Raw genomic sequence first — 19733 nt, 5'->3', positions numbered from 1 at the left:
CCTTTTTAACTATGCCATGCAAATGACATATCCAAAATAAAATAGTTGACAAAAATTCTTGAAATGAAGTCAAACATTTTCTCCAAACTCAAATTGATCAGCACCCTACTGTCCAGATTAAAAGCCGCTCTCTTTACTTCTAAATAAATAGAACCAATAATTTTTTTAAAATTAAATATCATTATTTCTAGTGATGACATAAAAAGTCAATAATTTAAAATACACGATAGATTCGAAAAGTTTTTGTTTCAGTTTTTGCTTTACTACTCAACTACAAAAACAGCTGCATCGAGCCAATTTAAACCTATAAATCGAATATCCATTCACTGGCTAAAAGAACGTTTTTTTGTGTCATGGTCAGTGGCTGCACAAAATTCAATCTAGAGTGGGCTCTGGAGTTGAGCTGTTTTTTTAATCTTCTTCGTGTAAACTATCAATTTCTGTGTGTTCGTCGCGACTGCTACACAAAACTTGTTCGCCAATTTCTGAAACACCTGCAATTTCTTTTTCCTTTTCATGGGTAATTTCGACTGCATTGCTTTCTTCTGACTCAAGATTCAAACTTTTTTCCAAATCTTCGTTCGGGTCAACGTCATTCAAACTCTGCAACGCTCTTTTACGACGAAACGCCACACTTTTCCGCACTTCTTCTGGTTTCGGCAGCAGATGCTTGTCCTCCTCATTCAGCGACTGGGAAACTTCGTCAATGATTTCTCTCGTAGTTCGGTGAGGTTCATTTTCAGCTAGTTTGAAAATTCTCTGCTTAATTTCTGCTCTCTTTATTTCCAGGTCAACTGGAGGATGACAATGAACTTTCGGTGGGTGTATAATAGTTGTGATACTTGCATCAACAGTGACAGTGGCTCTGCAATTTTTTTCCACGCACTGGTAATGGAGTTTCTTGCCTGAGTTACGGTTGCGCTTGTATCGGAACCCATCGATTTCTAAGTTCGTATATCCTGTCCTTTGAGATTGAACCAGCCGGAAAACTGTTGGAATGTACGGTTTCTCTTCAACTAAACAGGAAAGATATTAGCCATCTACTTATTTACTGAAATTACTAAATTACCAAGTCAAAAGAAATTTAAAAAAAAAACTTTTTTTTGAAACCACGAAAAAATCAATTTCAGAAAGTCGAGAAACACAACCATCAGAATTAAATAACCCTCTAGTATAATTTACTGCCCCGATAATATTTGAGTAGATGCGCACTAAGAAGGAAACAAATAAACGCCATACTAAAATTTTGTTAGAAAAAATTTCAAGCGATTAAGTTTTTAAAATTCAAACTGTTATACCACTTCCAATCTGAGTTATTTCTTAAAAATTTCCCCTTCAAACGACACCACAAAAATTGACTGTGCAATTAAAACATAGGCCGAAACCATTATAATCAAAAGCAGGGGTAAATCTAGGATTTTTTTCGATGGGGGCCGATTTTCATAACATTTTCGAAAATTTTGTCGACCAGTTTTTAGATCAACCAAATTATTTTCCGCGATCTCCGAAAGCAGTGAAAAGATTCTTTTTTGGTCAAATTATCTGCTCTGCAGACAAAATTTGGAAAAAAAGCCGAAAAAGGCGTTTTTAATCATTTTTTGTAAAATTTTGACCAAACCGCATTTTTCGGCGCGCGCTCCACCCTCAAAATTAGTATGAATTGGCGCCCAAGGCACCTTAAAAAAACTTTTAAGGTCCGTCACCCAATATGGAAATCTCAAAATAGTACTAAATCCACCCCTGATCAAAAGGTTGAAACAAAAAAAATTTTGAAAATTGAGTACATAAATTGAATATCAAGAAAATGAAAATTTTTAAATAAGTAAAAATCCATGCTTTGAAAATTAGGCCACATAATATACAGATGAACGATAGTCCAAAAATTCAATTTTTCCCGGAAAAAAAATCAATTTCATACTTCCTGGAAAAAATGTTCCGCCCGAGAATCGAACCCCAACCACAAGACCAAGTGGGAAGTTGCCGAGAAAATAATAAGGTTCAACAATTACGCAAATTCAACTTCTTATAGATTTGTACAAATTGTTTCTGGGAAAAAAACCTAGTTTCCGATTCCAAGACAATTGGCTCTGAAAGAAATCAATAAAAGACCACTATTTGAAAAATGACGCCTTGCTTAAACAAGATCGCTGGTATCACAGCAAAACATAATATTCACATTTCCCACTTATAAAATGACAGAAACTACTGACCTATTTCTTACATTTCCAGCAGATTCATTGTCAAAATTGTACTGATATTTTCAAGTTTTTGTAGCGCTGGATTTGGTCAAAAAGCTAGTCTCAATTCAATATCTAATAATTTCGGAGTCGTATTCATTCACCACCTACATTATGCATTGAAAGAAAACTGGAAAAATCAACGCAAACTGAAAAAAAAAAACTGGAATTCTTCATTAATAAAAGGCAGTTTCCAAACCCCTATAACTTGAAAGATATTTCTAGATAAAATTTATACCTCTAGGCATCAATACACTTCAGATACTATGTAAAAAAAACTTTGATGGTAGAAAAATTGCAACTGATTCCGTCACATTCTTTCTTCAACATAAAGACATCTTTGAATTAAATAAAATAGAGGATAGAAAGATGATTTTCATCCAGAAAAATACGACTGTCGAAAAAACCCGATACCGTAGAAGCTGTTGGTAGATCATCTAACTCGCCAAAGATTGATACAAGAGGAGGATGAGTATTGATACCAAGTGGAGAAACTTTATATTCAGGCGTGAATTGTTTTAAAGCTCGTCGATGTACCTCAAATAAATGTCAATTTGGCTCGATTGATAAATCAAATTGAGCAGTTATCTTTGGACTACAGATTTGCAACTCCTGAATGTACCCTGACAGCACCCCACTATAAGGTTGAGATATTGAAGTTCGGTTAATTTTTTTACATCCAATTTTTTTTCAAAAAAAAAAAAAATGAAAAAATCTTCAAAAACGCAATTTCTCGAAAACCAAAAGGATTTGAGCAGTCATACTTGGACGCTAGATTTGCAACCTCTGACTGTACCCTGACAGCACTCCACTATAGTGTTGAGAAATTGAAGTTCGGTTAAGTTTTTATACATCTAATTTAAAAAAAAAAATGAAAAAATCATAAAAAACGCCATATCTCGAGAACCAAAAGGATTTGAGCAGTCATACTTGGACTCCAGATTTGCAACCTCTAACTGTACCCTGACAGCACTCCACTATAGTGTTGAGAAATTGAAGTTCGTTAAAAAAATTTTATATCTAAGTTTTTTGAACAAAAAAATGAAAAAATCAATGAAAACGCTATTTCTCGATTACCAAAAGGATTTGAGCAGTCATACCGGGACTCCAGATTTGCAACCCCTGATTGGACTCTGAGAGCACCCCACTTAAAGTTGAGAAATTGAAGTTCGGTTAATTTTTTTACATCCAAATTTTTTTCAAAAAAAAAAAATGAAAAAATCTTCAAAAACGCAATTTCTCGAAAACCAAAAGGATTTGAGCAGTCATAATTGGACTCCATATTTGTAGATTCCGGATTCGCTACCCTGACAGCATTCCAATATAATGTTGAGAAAATGAAGTTCGTTTAATTTTTTTTATATCCAAGTTATTTGAACAAAAAAATGAAAAAATCAATGAAAACGCTATTTCTCGAAAACCAAAAGGAATTGAGCAGTCATACCGTGACTCCAGATTTGCAATCCCTGATTGTACCCTGACAGCACCCCACTATAAGGTTGAGAAATTGAAGTTCGGTTAATTTTTTTATTATCTAAGATTTTTGAGAAAAAAAAAACTAAAAATTTTTTATAAAAACACCATTTCTCGAGAACCAAAAGGATTTGAGCAGCCATAGTTAGACTCCAGATTTGCAAACCCTGAATGTACTCTGACAGCACCCCACGGTAGAGTTGAGAAATTGAAATTCGGTTATTTTTTTTATCTGTTTTTTGATCAAAAAAATGAAAAAAATCATAGAAAACGCAATTTCTCGAAAACAAAAAGGATTTGAGCAGTCATACCGGGACTCCAGATTTGCCACCCCTGATTTTACCCTGACAGTATCCCACTATGAGGTTGAGAAATTGAAATTCGGTTAATTTTTTTTTATAAGATTTTAAAAAAAATAAAAAAAAAATCACAAAAAACGCAATTTCTCGAAAACCAAACGAATTTGAGCAGTCACACTTGGACGACAGATTTGCAACCCCTGATTGTACCCTGACAGCACCCCACCATAAGATGAGAAATTGAAGTTCGGTTAATTTTTTTAATACCTAAGATTTTTGAAAAAAAATAATCATAAAAAAAATCATAAAAAAAACATTTCTCGAGAACCAAAAGGATTTGAGCAGCCATACTTAGACTCCAGATTTGCAAACCCTGATTGGACTCTGACAGCACTCCACTATAGTGTTGAGAAATTGAAGTTCGGTTAAATTTTTGTACATCTAATTTTAAAAACAAAAAATGAAAAAATCAATGAAAACGCTATTTCTCGATAACCAAAAGGATTTCAGCAGTCATAATTGGACTCCAGATTTGCAGATTCCGGATTTGCTACCCTGACAGCATTCCAATATAATGTTGAGAAAATGAAGTTCGTTTAATTTTTTTTATATCCAAGTTATTTGAACAAAAAAATGAAAAAATCAATGAAAACGCTATTTCTCGAAAACCAAAAGGAATTGAGCAGTCATACCGTGACTCCAGATTTGCAATCCCTGATTGTACCCTGACAGCACCCCACTATAAGGTTGAGAAATTGAAGTTCGGTTAATTTTTTTATTATCTAAGATTTTTGAGAAAAAAAAACTAAAAAAATTTTATAAAAACACCATTTCTCGAGAACCAAAAGGATTTGAGCAGCCATAGTTAGACTCCAGATTTGCAAACCCTGAATGTACTCTGACAGCACCCCACGGTAGAGTTGAGAAATTGAAATTCGGTTATTTTTTTTAAATCTGTTTTTTGATCAAAAAAATGAAAAAAATCATAGAAAACGCAATTTCTCGAAAACAAAAAGGATTTGAGCAGTCATACCGGGACTCCAGATTTGCCACCCCTGATTTTACCCTGACAGTATCCCACTATGAGGTTGAGAAATTGAAATTCGGTTAATTTTTTTTTATAAGATTTAAAAAAAAAATTTAAAAAAAATCACACAAACGCAATTTCTCGAAAACCAAACGAATTTGAGCAGTCACACTTGGACGACAGATTTGCAACCCCTGATTGTACCCTGACAGCACCCCACTATAAGGTGAGAAATTGAAGTTCGGTTAATTTTTTTAATACCTAAGATTTTTGAAAAAAAATAATCATAAAAAAAATCATAAAAAAAACATTTCTCGAGAACCAAAAGGATTTGAGCAGCCATACTTAGACTCCAGATTTGCAAACCCTGATTGGACTCTGACAGCACTCCACTATAGTGTTGAGAAATTGAAGTTCGGTTAAGTTTTTATACATCTAATTTTAAAAACAAAAAATTAAAAAATCAATGAAAACGCTATTTCTCGATAACCAAAAGGATTTCAGCAGTCATACCGGGACTCCAGATTTGCAACCCCTGATTGGACTCTGACAGCACCCCACTTAAAGTTGAGAAATTGAAGTTCGGTTAAGTTTTTATACATCTAATTTAAAAAAAAAATGAAAAAATCATAAAAAACGCCATATCTCGAGAACCAAAAGGATTTGAGCAGTCATACTTGGACTCCAGATTTGCAACCTCTAACTGTACCCTGACAGCATTCCACTATAGTGTTGAGAAATTGAAGTTCGTTAAAAAAAATTTATATCTAAGTTTTTTGAACAAAAAAATGAAAAAATCAATGAAAACGCTATTTCTCGATTACCAAAAGGATTTGAGCAGTCATACCGGGACTCCAGATTTGCAACCCCTGATTGGACTCTGACAGCACCCCACTTAAAGTTGAGAAATTGAAGTTCGGTTAATTTTTTTTACATCTAATTTTAAAAAAAAAAATGAAAAAATCATAAAAAACGCAATTTCTCGGAAACCATAATGATTTGAGCAGTCATATTTGGACGCCAGATTTGCAGACCCTGAATGTACCCAGATAGCACCCCACTATAGGGTGGGGGAAATTCAAGTTCGGCTAGTTTTTTAATATCTAAGTTTTTTGGAAAAAAAACTAAAAAATCACAAAAAAACGCAATTTCTCGAAAACCAAAAAATTTGAGCAGTCAAAATTGAACGTCAGATTTGCAACTCCTGAAAAAAGCCTGACAGCAACCCCCTATAGAGTTGAGAAATTCAAGTTCGGTTAGCTTTTTTGTATCTAATTTTTATCTAAATTTTTTTGACAAAAGTTATGAAAAAATCATAAAAAACGCCATATCTCAAAAACCAAAAGGATTTGAGCAGTCATACTTGGACTCCAGATTTGCAGACTCCGGATTTGCTACCCTGACAGCATTCCAATATAATGTTGAGAAATTGAAGTTCGTTTAATTTTTTTTATATCCAAGTTATTTGAACAAAAAAATGAAAAAATCACAAAAAACGCAATTTCTCGAAAACCAAAAGAATTTGAGCAGTCACACTTGGACGACAGATTTGCAACCCCTGATTGTACCCTGACAGCACCCCACTATAAGGTTGAGAAATTGAAGTTCGATTAATTTTTTTAATACCTAAGATTTTTGAAAAAAAATCATAATAAAAAAAAATCATAAAAAAACATTTCTCGAGAACCAAAAGGATTTGAGCAGCCATACTTAGACTCCAGATTTGCAAACCCTGAATGTACTCTGACAGCACCCCACGATAGAGTTGTGAAATTGATGTTCGGTTAATTTTTTCTATATCTGTTTTTTGATCAAAAAAATGAAAAAAATCATAGAAAACGCAATTTCTCGAAAACCAAAGGATTTGAGCAGTCATACCGGGACTCCAGATTTGCCACCCCTGATTTTACCCTGATAGCATCCCACGATAGAGTGTAGAAATTGAAGTTCGGTTATTTTTTTACATCTGTTTTTCGATCAAAAAAATGAGAAAAATCATAGAAAACGCAATTTCTCGAAAACCAAAAGGATTTGAGCAGTCATACCGGGACTCCAGATTTGCCACCCCTGATTTTACCCTGATAGCATCCCACTATAGGGTTGAGAAATTGATGTTCAGTTAATTTTTTTTATATGAGATTTTTAAAAAAAATGAAAAAATCACAAAAAACGCAATTTCTCGAAAACCAAAAGAATTTGAGCAGTCATACTTGAACGCCAGATTTCCAACCCGTTAAATGGACTTCACAGCACCACTATATAGGAATGTATAGAACGTATGTATATATAAAATTTTCAAATCTTGCAATTTTTTGGCCTTTTAACAGACCAACAGACTTAAACATGAGCCAAATGAAATTTCTTAAGCATGTTAACCTACGGTATAGCTTAACCGTGCAAAAACATTTTCGTTAAATATGCAAAAAATAATACGTTGAACAAAACTTAAACATGCAAAAATAGGGACTACTTAAACACGTCAACATAGGGACTTCTTAAACATGTGTCACGTGAAACGCCAATTAAATAATAGATAGATAGAAGATAGATAGAAAAAATTCAATTGATGCAAGAAATTATTATTATGAGTAAATTATTTTATTCCACTCAGAACTCTAAAAACTGAATTCTACTTTCATAACTAGAAATCGACCACGTTATTTTGCAATCTTTCCGCTTTCGATTTTTTCGAAGAAAAAACAAAAAAAATCGGCAAGACCTATATAAAAGTCTTCACTACGTTCATTACTCTTAACAAAAAAGTAAAAAGTAATCCAAAAAAGAGATTTTTCAAACATTTCTTACTTTCGCCAATTGATTGAGTTTGAGCAACCATGCACACAGATGAAATTAAATAAACGTAATTACCTCGCAGATTATAAAAAATATAACTTGTTAGGGCGCTTTGAAATAAATATTTTTTGTATATCAGTTGCTCTGCGACTTTTATTTATTAAAAAATTCTTATTACAATTACCTTTCTCAGCTTCCAACATTTTCGGTGTAGCAGGTCTTTGATGTCTACGATATAAAGACTTATACACTCGTTTTATTTTCTTCAACTCGGGTACAAAATGTCCTACTTCCTCCAGATGCAAACCCTTCACAATCTCATCATAAATACTCTCATATGTTCTTGATGGTTCTGCTGCGAATGCTTGCAGCATTTTCTGCTTTATTTCAAATCTTCTAATCTCTCTTTTAACGGACGGGTGGTTGTGCTCTTTAGGTGGGTTAATGACTTCGGTCAAAGTGCCATCGAGAGTGATGGTAGAGTTGCAGCCTCTCTTAGAGCAAGTGTAGAATACTCTATTGAGTCTGAGTTTACTGCGTTTAAATGAGTAGCCGTCTGCCTCTAGAGTGAGAGCCGCAGATCTCTCTGACTGTACGAAACGGAATGTCGTAGCTTCGATTCTCCTTTTCTTATCGGCTTCTGAAAAAATCAATGAACAATTTGAAAAAGTATAAGCAAGGAAAAACAAACAATTTCAGTTAGAAGAGCTAAATAAAAGTTTTTTTTTTCAAAAATGACTAAATGAAGCAATGAAATCAACTCTGTTTACCTTTTGACCTCTTGTGCAATTTCATTGCAATTTTGTCTACAATTGTCAATTTTCTCACAGGCGGTCGTTTTAGTTTTCTGTGACGGTAGAAAATCATCCTTCTGAGGTCGACTAACTTCGGTACATACTCGTGATCTTCTTTTGGAATCATCTCTTTAACATCCTTGTACACATCTGTCCATTTACGCTTCGGCTCTTTTTCGATAGCTGCAAAAATTTTCTGCTTTATTTGGGCCGACTTGATTTTATCTTCAACTGGTGGATGGTTGTGTAATTTAGGGGGATTTATAATCCTAGTTAAGCCTGCGTCCATAGTTACTGTTGAGTTGCACATTTTCTCGACACACAACATGTACACTTTGGTGGGTGTTTTGCGTGACCTCTTGAACCGATATCCCTCAATTTCGAGATTGGAGTAGCCCGTTCTTTGAGATTCGGTTAAACGGAAGGCTGGCATAGTTTTCCTTCGAAAAGACGATGCAGCTGAAACAGAAGCGCCAAAACAATCAATTTTTAAACATGATTGGTAAAAAGTGCCCTAAAATTGAAGTAAACCAAAGAACAGGCAATTTTTGATTAGTATGGGCAAGTTACTTTTCAATTTTTTTGGGCAGATCACGAACAAATCAGCTGCTCTAGTTACCTCCCTTCTTCAAAAATGCTTTATTATGATTATTATTATTTTTTACTTATTGATTTCTACCATATATACTCTTGTAGAAACTTATACTTCATCTATTTACTTTTGCGTTTACCGGCACAGCACAGGAGAAATGACAGCAACTATATTTACCCATTTGAGCCATGACTTTTCTGCGAAGTGATTCATACGAGCTCATTGGTTTCAAGGGAACCAAACCAGAAGTTGGCGGTCGAGACAAACTACTTTTGTCTCCTCCATTCAACATCCTCTGAACATCGTTCGAAAATCTGCTGGGAGGTTTGGGAATCAAATAACCACTAGTATTGGGAATAAATTCTTCGGGCGACGACAGCGACTCAAAATTGGTAGAAAAGCAATTATTTGATTTAAGACTGAAACTTGAACTCATCTTCGGAACAAAACCTTCAGGCGATGAGCGACACGCAATATTGTAATTCAAATTTGGACGCAAATTTCGACTGGAAATCTCAATGAAATTTCCACTGTTAGCCTGAATTATGTTTTCTTTGACTGCAAAATTCACATTGGGAATTATAGTTTGGACAGCCCGGGCATCATTAATGTTGCGGACATAAAACTGGTTGGAACCACCAACCGTTTGAAAACTATTGCCATTTGCAGCTAAATTTTTCTGAGAAAAAGCTACATGAAACTCGTTTGGTTTTGGAATAACTGTGCGAGCCACAGTAGAAGTTGAAACACTACTTGGATTGAGAAAAAAATTTGGATTGACGAGGTTCGGAAAAGATGAGTAGCTCAAATTCTGTCCATTTAAGTTCTGCACTGAATTGCGATTAGTATCCGACTGGGAATTGCTTCGCGGAATGGAATAAATGTTCCGGTTCATATTTTGAGAAATATTGAATGTGGTCGGAGGGGAAGGTCGAAGAACTTTCACCGGCCTCGGCTGAGGTATGTTAAGATCTTGTTGTGCTTTCGGCAGCAATCCAGGGAGCGTGGTAGCTACCTGGGATAAGGGGATCACTGCGTGTGTAGGGGTAAACTGATCTGAAACATGTATGACTTAGAAGCAGTGGGTTTTTCATTCGAGTCGAGCATCAAAAAAAATATGTTGACATTGGATGATATTGTAAATCATGATGACAATGATGATATTGCAGTATGAGTGTTTTTTTTTGACATTTCGACAGAAGAGGAGAGGTTCCGTTTTCCATGCAATAAAAAACTATCATTAAAAAATGCATCATTGCATCCAACAAGAGCTACTAACTTGAGTTCGCTTGAGCTCTAGGAGCGGCAAGAGAAATAAGCTTGATGTTTGCGTCGCAAATTGTGCCATCTGGTAGAATATTCACAAACAAAGGCGCCGGTTTAGGGACAGTCGGCGGTCGAATGACGTTAGAGGGACACAACGCTTAAACAGAAAAATATGACTGCGTCAAGTTAACATGTAATTTAAGCAATTGGGCGCTTAAATCACAGATGCTGCTTAAGCTGCCTATGCTAGTTACGACTGAAAACTAACTTCCTTTGCTTACTTGACAGTAGCGTGCCGATGGGGGGAACTGATTGTGGAAAATCAGTGTCTTTTTAGGGTTTTAGGAGCGGCGGGTCGGAAGATCAAATTGGTCGAGTTAAAAAAAGGTCCATGACATTTTTTTCTCGAAAAGCGGCCTCTTTAAATTCCTGTACACGCTTATGTTACCTGGATATGGCTTCCTTGTTATCCCATCCCCTCGTGTAGTGCTGCAATCATTACGCGGTCTCCCTCTTTTCCTAGGCTGAGTCATAGCTGGCTGAACAATTCTCGGTTGCGTCTGCTGACCGACCTGGATTTGCACAGTTTGAGATTGAGGCGGGAGGAACCTCGGTACATTTGACGCAGTGTATGCTGTCGTTTGATGTGGATATGCTGGAGCTGGAGCAACCGGAACGGGAACTGTTCTCGTAGTTACTGAAAAAAATCTTAGTTATACCTCAATCCAGCCAACATACCGCTTGAATACCGTTTAAGAAATTAGAATGCTAACTTTTAGTTTTGATTTCTCCCTTTTACTTACTCGTGATTTTTCTTAACTTTTACAATCAAAGTATCTTATATTGACTCTCAATGAACATGAATTTGAATGAAGAATCATATTCCTTTGGAAATATGATACGACACATATTTTCTCACGATTAAATTAAATTATTTCTGAAGTCACTATGTGAAAAACACATGTAAAAAATACCAACATTTGTTGAGGCAGAAACAAAAGACTTTTTAGGTTCAGTCTTACCGCGAAAAAATGATGATACATCAAACTGCCGAAGAATAAATCAGTTACCATGTAGATGTTACAAAAAAATGCAAATTTGAATACCAATGAGGCAACTTTTGTCTGGTTTATTAGCCTTGCTCATTTTCTGCTCGTTTGTATTTCGGCTGGATTATTCACACTCGCTAAATCAATTCACTCAAAACTGGACAAATTGACAAAATTGACAAAAAAAATTAAAATGCGCCACTCCCCTCCAAAACCCCTTGATCCAACCCTGCTGCATCTTACAACTTTTCTTTGTTAGGTTCTTGTCAAAAAATACCTGGCTGCACGTTTCGACGCTTCTTGGAGCATTCTCGCATGTACTTGAGAATGCGTTTTTGTTTCTCCTCCGTGGAAGCTATCGGGCCCTCACTTTCGGCCTCGTCTTCTAAAAAGCACCATTGATCAAATTAAAGGACCAATTAAAGGTACATACTAGTTTCGAAAGTAATAATTTTCGAAATACAGGATCAATTTCAGTGCCAAACTTCTACAATACACGGCCATTCAAATAATTTTCTCTTCGTTGATAAAAATTATCAACTTTTAAATCATTTACTGTTCTTTACCCTTATTGCCATCAAAACTGAACGGGTGATTCTCAGCTAGCATATCACTACAGTCCATAGGTTCTTCCTTTATTGTTATGGGTTCTGTTTTACCGTTCCAGAACCCTTCTGTAGTCTTGTGATTAGAGTCATGTACTTTCGGTTGTTGGAGTGGATCCAGGAATGTCACAGAAGGAACTGCCAAGTCCTCATTTGATTCTGGCTTATCTAAAACGTCAAGTATGAACAAAGCTGAGCAATAACGCCAGGGAGAATTAAAAATTAACACTTTATCTATTTTCACTAATTTTATCAGAAACTGTAAGTCAAACCAACATCGATACAAAACTAACCTGTTTGTTTTTCAATATTACTTTTTAGATCATTAACCACAATTTACCAAAAAACCAACATGCATCAACAAAAAGTATATCTCAAACCAAGACAAGTACAAAAATCACCTCATGTTTTTTTACAAGATTGTATATTATAGATCATAAGCCACAATGTTTTGAAGAAGCTAACAACTTTTCAACTATTAAAAGTATTACAACAGAAAAGTAATGTTTCAATCCTTACCTTGTATTTGGACAGCATCGGTGACCTTACTCTGACCCTTAATACCATCTATGATTTCTGGAAAAGAACAACTTTGCCCATCAACATTTTGTAATGCCCGTTGTATCAAGTTTGAAAACACTTCTTCGTCTTTGTCGCCGACGGGCTGTACACGCTTTGGCTTCGTTAGCATAAGGTTCATTATTTTATACCTCGGTGGGTCTGGCAAAATCTGCACGCCCTTTTGACATAAATCACAATGTATCTTAGGTTTCAACTTTTGTTCAGTATCGTCGGCCAGAGTTGCTTCATCAATTTGATCTTCGTCACTGTTGGCGCCATTTGTTTCATCGTCACTTAAACTTGCATCTGATTCATTACCATTGAAATTTTGCCCATCAGCCATTATACCATTTGAACTGTCAGCTTCTTTACTTTTTACTTTAGTATTGCCAAGACCATTTACGCATTTCCATCTTTGAACACACGCTTTCAAAAACCGCTGCATTCGCCTGTAAGGTGCCATTTTCATTCCAGGTTGTGCGTGTTGCAACCCATGATTGTATATACTTCTCAAGTGCAAGTCTGGGTTCAATTTGACCAAACAAGCCAAGTACTCGCGATAGTATTGCTCTCGAACATAGTCATGCTCCGGTTCATGGTTATGCTTATCCTCGACGTATTTGATGTACTTACGGTCCTTGTCTGTTATCAATCGGCTTTTGCAGTTCCCCTTGCAACATCTAAAGTAGTGTTGGTTCACACTTTTAGAGTTTGATTTGAAGCAGTAGCCGTTTATGACCAAATTGGTTCCTTGACTTCTTCTAGAGGGAACACATTGGTATGTTTGCATAACTGCACCGCATTCCATGAGCATCTTCGAGTCTTTCTCCCAATCGGGATCCGCAGAGCGTGCAACATTCGGAGGTGACGTCATCAGTTTCTGCTGTCCATTAATTCGATCGAACTGGTCCAGAAAGGTAATGCAGGGTGACACATGATTTGACTTTGGGTCCAGGGAAATCTCGCCTGAAAAGTTTTATTCGTCTAACATCCTCTACACTGCATCATGTCAAAATGATGCAGGGGCGAATTTAAGATTGTTTTCCAGTAGACGCGCGAAAAGTTTTGTAGCAATGTTGAACTTTCGCATAAACCACCAAAAAACTGTGCTGATTTAAATTACCCGGACAAAACGAACAGAATTGGAAACTTAAAACCCGTTTTTCTCAGGGTCGACAAAAGACAAAAACAGACGAAACCAAAAGTGGCGTTGGTTATAAACTGAATTAAAATGGCGAAATTTATTTTGTAAAATTCGGACCCAAAATTTTACCCCTTAAGATTAAAAATTTGTTTTGTCCAACAACTTTGCTACATTGGTTTTTTAATCCTCCAGAACTTCACCAAAAATCATCACAGGTAAAAAACTTGTATCTAAATGCGGACTTCACTATCTTGCCATGTTAACGCTTTTCAACCTATTATTTAAGCAGGTTAAACGAACGAAATTTTGCATTTTTGAGCTATATCATATATTGCAACGCTTAAGAAAATCTTTCGATTCTCCATTTTACGAATAGCGAACCAATTTAAGCCTAGGCTAAATGGTGTCCAGTTTAAACGCGAGGTGAGGTGTGAGGTTTAACAATTACGTGATACCAATGTGTTGTTGAATCGGTATATTGAAGGGGTTCAAAGTACTGGGCTACTTTACTCGGTGTTTCTGCGTCTGTTTTATTGTTTGATGGGGGAGGGGTATGTTAGAATTTACTTAAGCGCTTTCCAATGTTTCATGCTGTATTCCACTAGTTGTTCGGTGCTTCTATGAATGGTGTCTCTTATGTTCTACTGTTAATGGGGGGGGGGGGGGAGCTTTCGATAAGTCTGCGAATTTTCATTTCTGTTATACGGCCCAAAACTTGCCTTACTGTTATTTGAAAAAAAAAGTTTTTTGCTTGTTGTTTTCACCAAGACAGTTTTTATCGAAAGCAGATACCTTAATTCAAAAAGTGATTCATTTATTTTGGTCCCGTTAACAAAAAATTTTCGGGTAAGGAACAAGGAGTTATGGTAATTCTCAAAAATAATCCATGTTTGCTGCGTTATTTACTGCGTGTTTAATTATTTCTTCAGCTGCCTATCAAAAATAGCTTAGCTTCGAACTCTAATTTCTTTGGCCTCGAAGTATTGGACCTCGAAATGTCTGTCCCTTGATACTGCCATGAGAGGAATGCAAGGGCAGAGGAATGTAAGGTCATAAAAGTTAATTTAAAAAAACCCAGAAGAGCGAAGCAAATCAAGGTCATTTAAACACCAGTCGTTTTGTTATGTTTTTGGTTCAAAAGGAAGCCAGACTAGTAAATACAAGGGAACTTATCAATTCAAATCATCGAATTGATCGAACCGTCTTTGAACTTTGATCTAGATATTTGGTTCGAAATTTTTGTCTGCAGTTAAGCTGGTTTTGAATAAAAATTTTAATCAAAATGTCCTCAGAAGTAGTAACTGTAATATTTGTTCAAAAACATATTTGTAGGTTCTAATAACGATGTTTTACTCTATCAATGGATTGGAGAAACCTATAGCTTCTCCAAGATACTATGGACTCCCTGATCTGAAAAGACACCGATGTGACGTACTCGGAAAAATTACCCGCTTGCCACGCGAGGTACGAAAAATGAAGATTTAGAAAAAAAAACAAGTCAAGAAGATTGTAAAGACAAAACAGCATAAGCAGAAAGAGAAGACGCTACTAAAATCAATGCTGGGGCATTAAATCTGACTTGCGAGTATCCGGTGCTTCAAACATATTAATGAACATGAAAATTGCTAATTTATAAAATACATCAGATAGCAAAATGAATGCAACCGTAACAATAACGCTTTTTACTTTTAAAATTGAAAGATGAAGAAAATTTCAACTTAAGGTCCGTTTTAAAACAAAATGTTCAAATATCCAAAATTATTGTGTTTCAGATCTTCGTATTTTTAACTCAGAAACAAATTCTTAATATGTCCAACAGCATACAACTGCACTTTCCATATTTGAACAAAAAAAACTTCTGAAACTATGAATGAATAAATGAGATTCTTCTTTAACTTAGTTTTTCAGTTGCAAAATCACTCAGTCCAAAAATGATGATCTTGTTTAACTTAGTTTCATTTTCAATTTGATAAGCCCGCATGTATATCATTTACTCTCATCAATCGTTTAATCCAGCGTAATTATTTTAAAAGTATCAGACTCTTTTTTTTCTCAGTTAAATATCATAGAAAATGTCAATTTCAAAAAGATAAAAATTGAACACTTTCTTCAATTGCGTCACTTTCTTCAGTAGACGGAACAAATACAGGAAATTTGGTGCTCTGTAGTATGTTCCTTTTCCAATTGCCAAAATATTTTTTGATCCTACTTTCGACGAAAAAGAGGAATATATCTGCTCGGGGTTGTTTTTTTATTCAGACTACTTTCACAAAACTCTCTTGATCTGCATGAGGCCAGCCGAGTAAGCACACCACTATAGCGGCCTACCACGAGTATGTCTAAAACTATCCCGCACTACATTTACTATCCCGCACTACAAAATCGGTCGAAAGTGAACTAAGGCAGCTAATTGGTTTTATTAACTCCATAGACGACTCAAACTGTGAGACTTTTATATTATCAGCCTTATACATTATTCTTTTTGATATTATCAGCCTAAAATTCACAGTTTTGCAAATCTTTAACTTAACAAACTATTCGAGACCAATTAAAGGGCAGTCGGAACATCGTGAGCATTGCCCTGATACGAGCAGTCTTGTTTGCTTAAATTCAAGTTCTTGGATCTTTTAAGGGAGTCAATATCTTCACTGCAGTGTTAAATTTTTCTGCTGATAACTATTATTTTAATCTCCGAAATTGTTCTGAAGAAACACGACAGAGTATAAATTTTATTTTACTCCTTTCGAAAATGAAAACAATACTTGAAGAAGCCTTGACATTATCCCCAGCCACCTCGCTTGTACTTGAAAGCTGGTTTATGTGCAAAACTGTCAAAAAACGGAATACATAAATTGAACTAATATGTGTACCGATGATCGGGAAAATTGAACTCGTATAAGCGTGAGCTGACAAAATTTTATTAAAAGTTGAGTGTAAGTTTGTGAAGAACGATTTTCTCGTTTTCTTAAAACAACAAGGAGCCCCTATATTCTTAAAATTTGAGAAAATGTGCCTGTGACGTCCGCCACACATTCCATTTATTGTTTGGTCTTTCGAAGAAAGTGACAGAATATTAAGCTCGGGGTACTTTTTGTGCTCGGAGTATTTTTTTTCTTCGGACAAATTTCGACTTTTTAACTAGCCATTTTTGACGGAATTTTCTATATCAACCGAAAAATATTGCTGTCCTGAGCTCAAGATATTTCACCTAAGATCATTTATCGTAAAGTTATGAGGGTTTAAAGATGGCCAACTTGGGATAATTAACGCGATATATTTCGGGCTATTAACGCGTATGCGCAGATTTGATCCTTCCGAGAAATTGCTCTAAAAAGAAGTGAGGCATGCTTTAGGATCTATATAATAATTTGCTATATGCTAATTATATCACTTTGTACTTAACATGGTGCGTGGGGGCAGGGGCGGATTTAGTAGTTTCTCGAATGGGGGGATGTGCACCAATGATCGGAAAATTTGAACTCGTAAAAGAGTTGAACTTTGCATACATAACAAAAACATGACCAATAAAGCTACTGGGAAAAACTGAAAGAGTTAAAATTTTCAAGTGACGCATGTCAATTATGAGTCTACATAATTGCTAAGTGATGCAAGCCAATTAGGACGCATTAGCAGTACCAGTCAATTTGAAAACAAAAATTACCAAATAACATGCCTCAATTTATGGAACGGACGCATTATAGCTAGTATACAAAAAATTTCATTAAAAACATCCGACCCTGCCCAAGTTCAAACCCTTATTTTGTAGCTGGTCTCCTTCCCTACCTCTACGATACAGATCCATGCTACCTTGAAGCTAAAGTGCTATTTGTAATATAATAGTCTGTGTTAATATCCTTAGCTTTGGCTGTACTTAATAGCTGGTTATTGATCAAAATGAACCTATTTTATCGCAACTATATTTGCGACTTAGATTGGAAAAGAAAGAGATTTCATACTATAACACAAGATTTGCTTGCGTAATCAACGTCAGAAATGCTGTTTTCGGGCAATTTTTTTGGAAAACTTTGACCAAAACAATTGCGTTTTTTCGGCGCGCGCCTCCCTTCGAAATTAGTATAAATTGGCTTTAGACAAATTTTAGGGTTGGTCGGGCGATGATGGATGTCATAAAATGGGGAGCGGTGGTGACGTGGCTACGTCTCCGCCTCTCAATCGAAAGGTCAGATGTTCGCGGCCCACGATGATCTGGACTCGTTGCTTGAGGGTGAGGCAACATTACCCAGCCCAAAAAAAAAATTGTATGCAGTTCTTAAGCAGGGGCTCAACAGCGGTTCGCCGTGATAAGCTGTACAGCTAGTATGTTGGTCATTTCCCTCGTGGACAAATGGTCTTAATCTAATAAAATAATACCACAAGGGGAACCTTTGGTCGATTATGGGATCGAATCTATGAAGGGGGGCGTCTGCCTTACGCCCCCTCCCTTAATCTGCTCCTGGTGTGAGATGATGATTTTCACAAAAAATCCTATAAAATATATTTTTTAAAGCGAACATTACTCCATAGTCCCTCTGATATGAAGCTTTTTCAAAAAGTACACGCATCGTCTCAATCTGTCACCAATATATGTCTTCAAAATATACTTCATGTAAAATCATTGGATGCAAAATTACCGAAAAAAAAAAATTACCTTCAGTGGTTCGGCGATCTTTTTCAAAACCATTTTCAGATAAGCTCGACTCAGTTAGAGCATCAAGATCGAAGTTCACTATCGTAGGTCCTCTAGAATACACATGTGGTTCTTTCTTGACTGGAACTTTACCCGGAAGTCTAATATCTGCGAAATGAGAAGGAGGTTCGGGAATCAAAGTGATTCCATTCGCACATAGATCACACTTCACTTCGGGAGTGATCTCTTGGCCAGTAGCAGACTCCACGAAAGATTTATTCGATTCTGAAGGTTGAAACGAGTCCAGCTCGCAATCACTCGAATTTTCGTTCGACAAACACTCGTCCGACTCTGCACCAGATTCTACGTTTTCGCTACTTTTTGTAATTTTAGCGGAGGTTGTAATTGCACTGTTTTTGTTTGGAATTTTGCAATCTACAGCTGGTTGCATTCCGCGATTTCGTTGCCCCGTGCGACATCGAGTTAAGCTGCCTCTTATTTTATCAAACTTCGGCATCTCGAAATTGGGCCATAAATGACGTTTAGTATGATCGTATATCATCTTCGGTCCACAATTTGGGTTTGATCTAATTAATGCTTTAATGAACTGTCGAAATGTTTGATCTTTCACGAAGTTATTATTCGGCTCATGGTTGTGTTTTTCTTCGTTGAACTGTAGAAATGACTTCAATGCATCTGTATTTATGCGAGCCTTGCATCCTGTGTATGAGCACATATAGTGAACACTTTGTTTGCTTTTCGAGTTTTTGTAGTAGATGTAACCATCAATGACTAAATTAGTTCCCCGTTTCGACGAACGTGGTATGAAATGAAATTGGCACCTCATTGCACCCTGTTGCGAATCATTCCCTGTCTCAACCATCTGACTCATATTGAACTCTTGATTTATCATATTGCCCAAATATGCTGCCTACTCATGAAGCTAATTTGCTTTACGGTTTCATTTGGAGACTTTGCCTCGTGCTTATTATCCCTTAGTGGGAGTTCGAAATCCGCCGGACTATCTTGCCAGTTTAAGAATTGCGACTGCACATTTTCAATCTGAATTTTTTTTTGATAATTAAACTTAAATTTATTACAGAGGCGAGCGGAGCTTCACACCATTTGCGATACAACATAAAATTAGCAGTGCCAGTTAGCAGACAGGAAAAGAAAGCCCTTAATTCCAAAAAACTCAATATTTTGTCTATTTGCAGAAAACACGTCCAGAAACATTCAAATGCAATTAATAAAAATTCAAAAAAC

The 19733-nt window shown here is 36.0% G+C and overlaps 1 protein-coding gene across 1 annotated transcript; it reads right to left on the bottom strand.

Annotated features, from left to right (window-relative positions):
* Positions 1-192: 192 nt before the first annotated feature.
* LOC134842018 (uncharacterized) lies at positions 193-19525 on the bottom strand. Its single transcript, XM_063858157.1, has 10 exons — positions 18489-19525; positions 12655-13662; positions 12097-12303; positions 11808-11915; positions 10930-11178; positions 10495-10638; positions 9393-10271; positions 8600-9082; positions 8014-8469; positions 193-1016 (listed from the first exon to the last, which is right to left on the bottom strand). The coding sequence occupies exons 1-10, from the start codon at positions 19378-19380 to the stop codon at positions 412-414; spliced, it is 5031 nt and encodes a 1676-aa protein (XP_063714227.1). The 5' UTR covers positions 19381-19525; the 3' UTR covers positions 193-411.
* Positions 19526-19733: the final 208 nt, after the last annotated feature.

The sequence above is a fragment of the Symsagittifera roscoffensis genome, chromosome 3, assembly GCF_963678635.1.
Source record: "Symsagittifera roscoffensis chromosome 3, txSymRosc1.1, whole genome shotgun sequence".
NCBI classification, from domain to species: Eukaryota; Metazoa; Xenacoelomorpha; order Acoela; family Convolutidae; genus Symsagittifera; species Symsagittifera roscoffensis.
This window is presented reverse-complemented; position numbering and strand designations above follow the sequence as displayed.

Coding starts and splice junctions, on each gene's coding strand:
- LOC134842018 (XM_063858157.1), bottom strand. CDS start 19,380: ATGATAAATCAAGAGTTCAATATGAGTCAGATGGTTGAGACAGGGAAT. Junction 10,272..10,494: donor TAGAGCTCAAGCGAACTCAA/GTTAGTAGCTCT, acceptor TACATGTTTCAG/ATCAGTTTACCCCTACACAC. Junction 9,083..9,392: donor AAAAGTCATGGCTCAAATGG/GTAAATATAGTT, acceptor CTTCTGTTTCAG/CTGCATCGTCTTTTCGAAGG.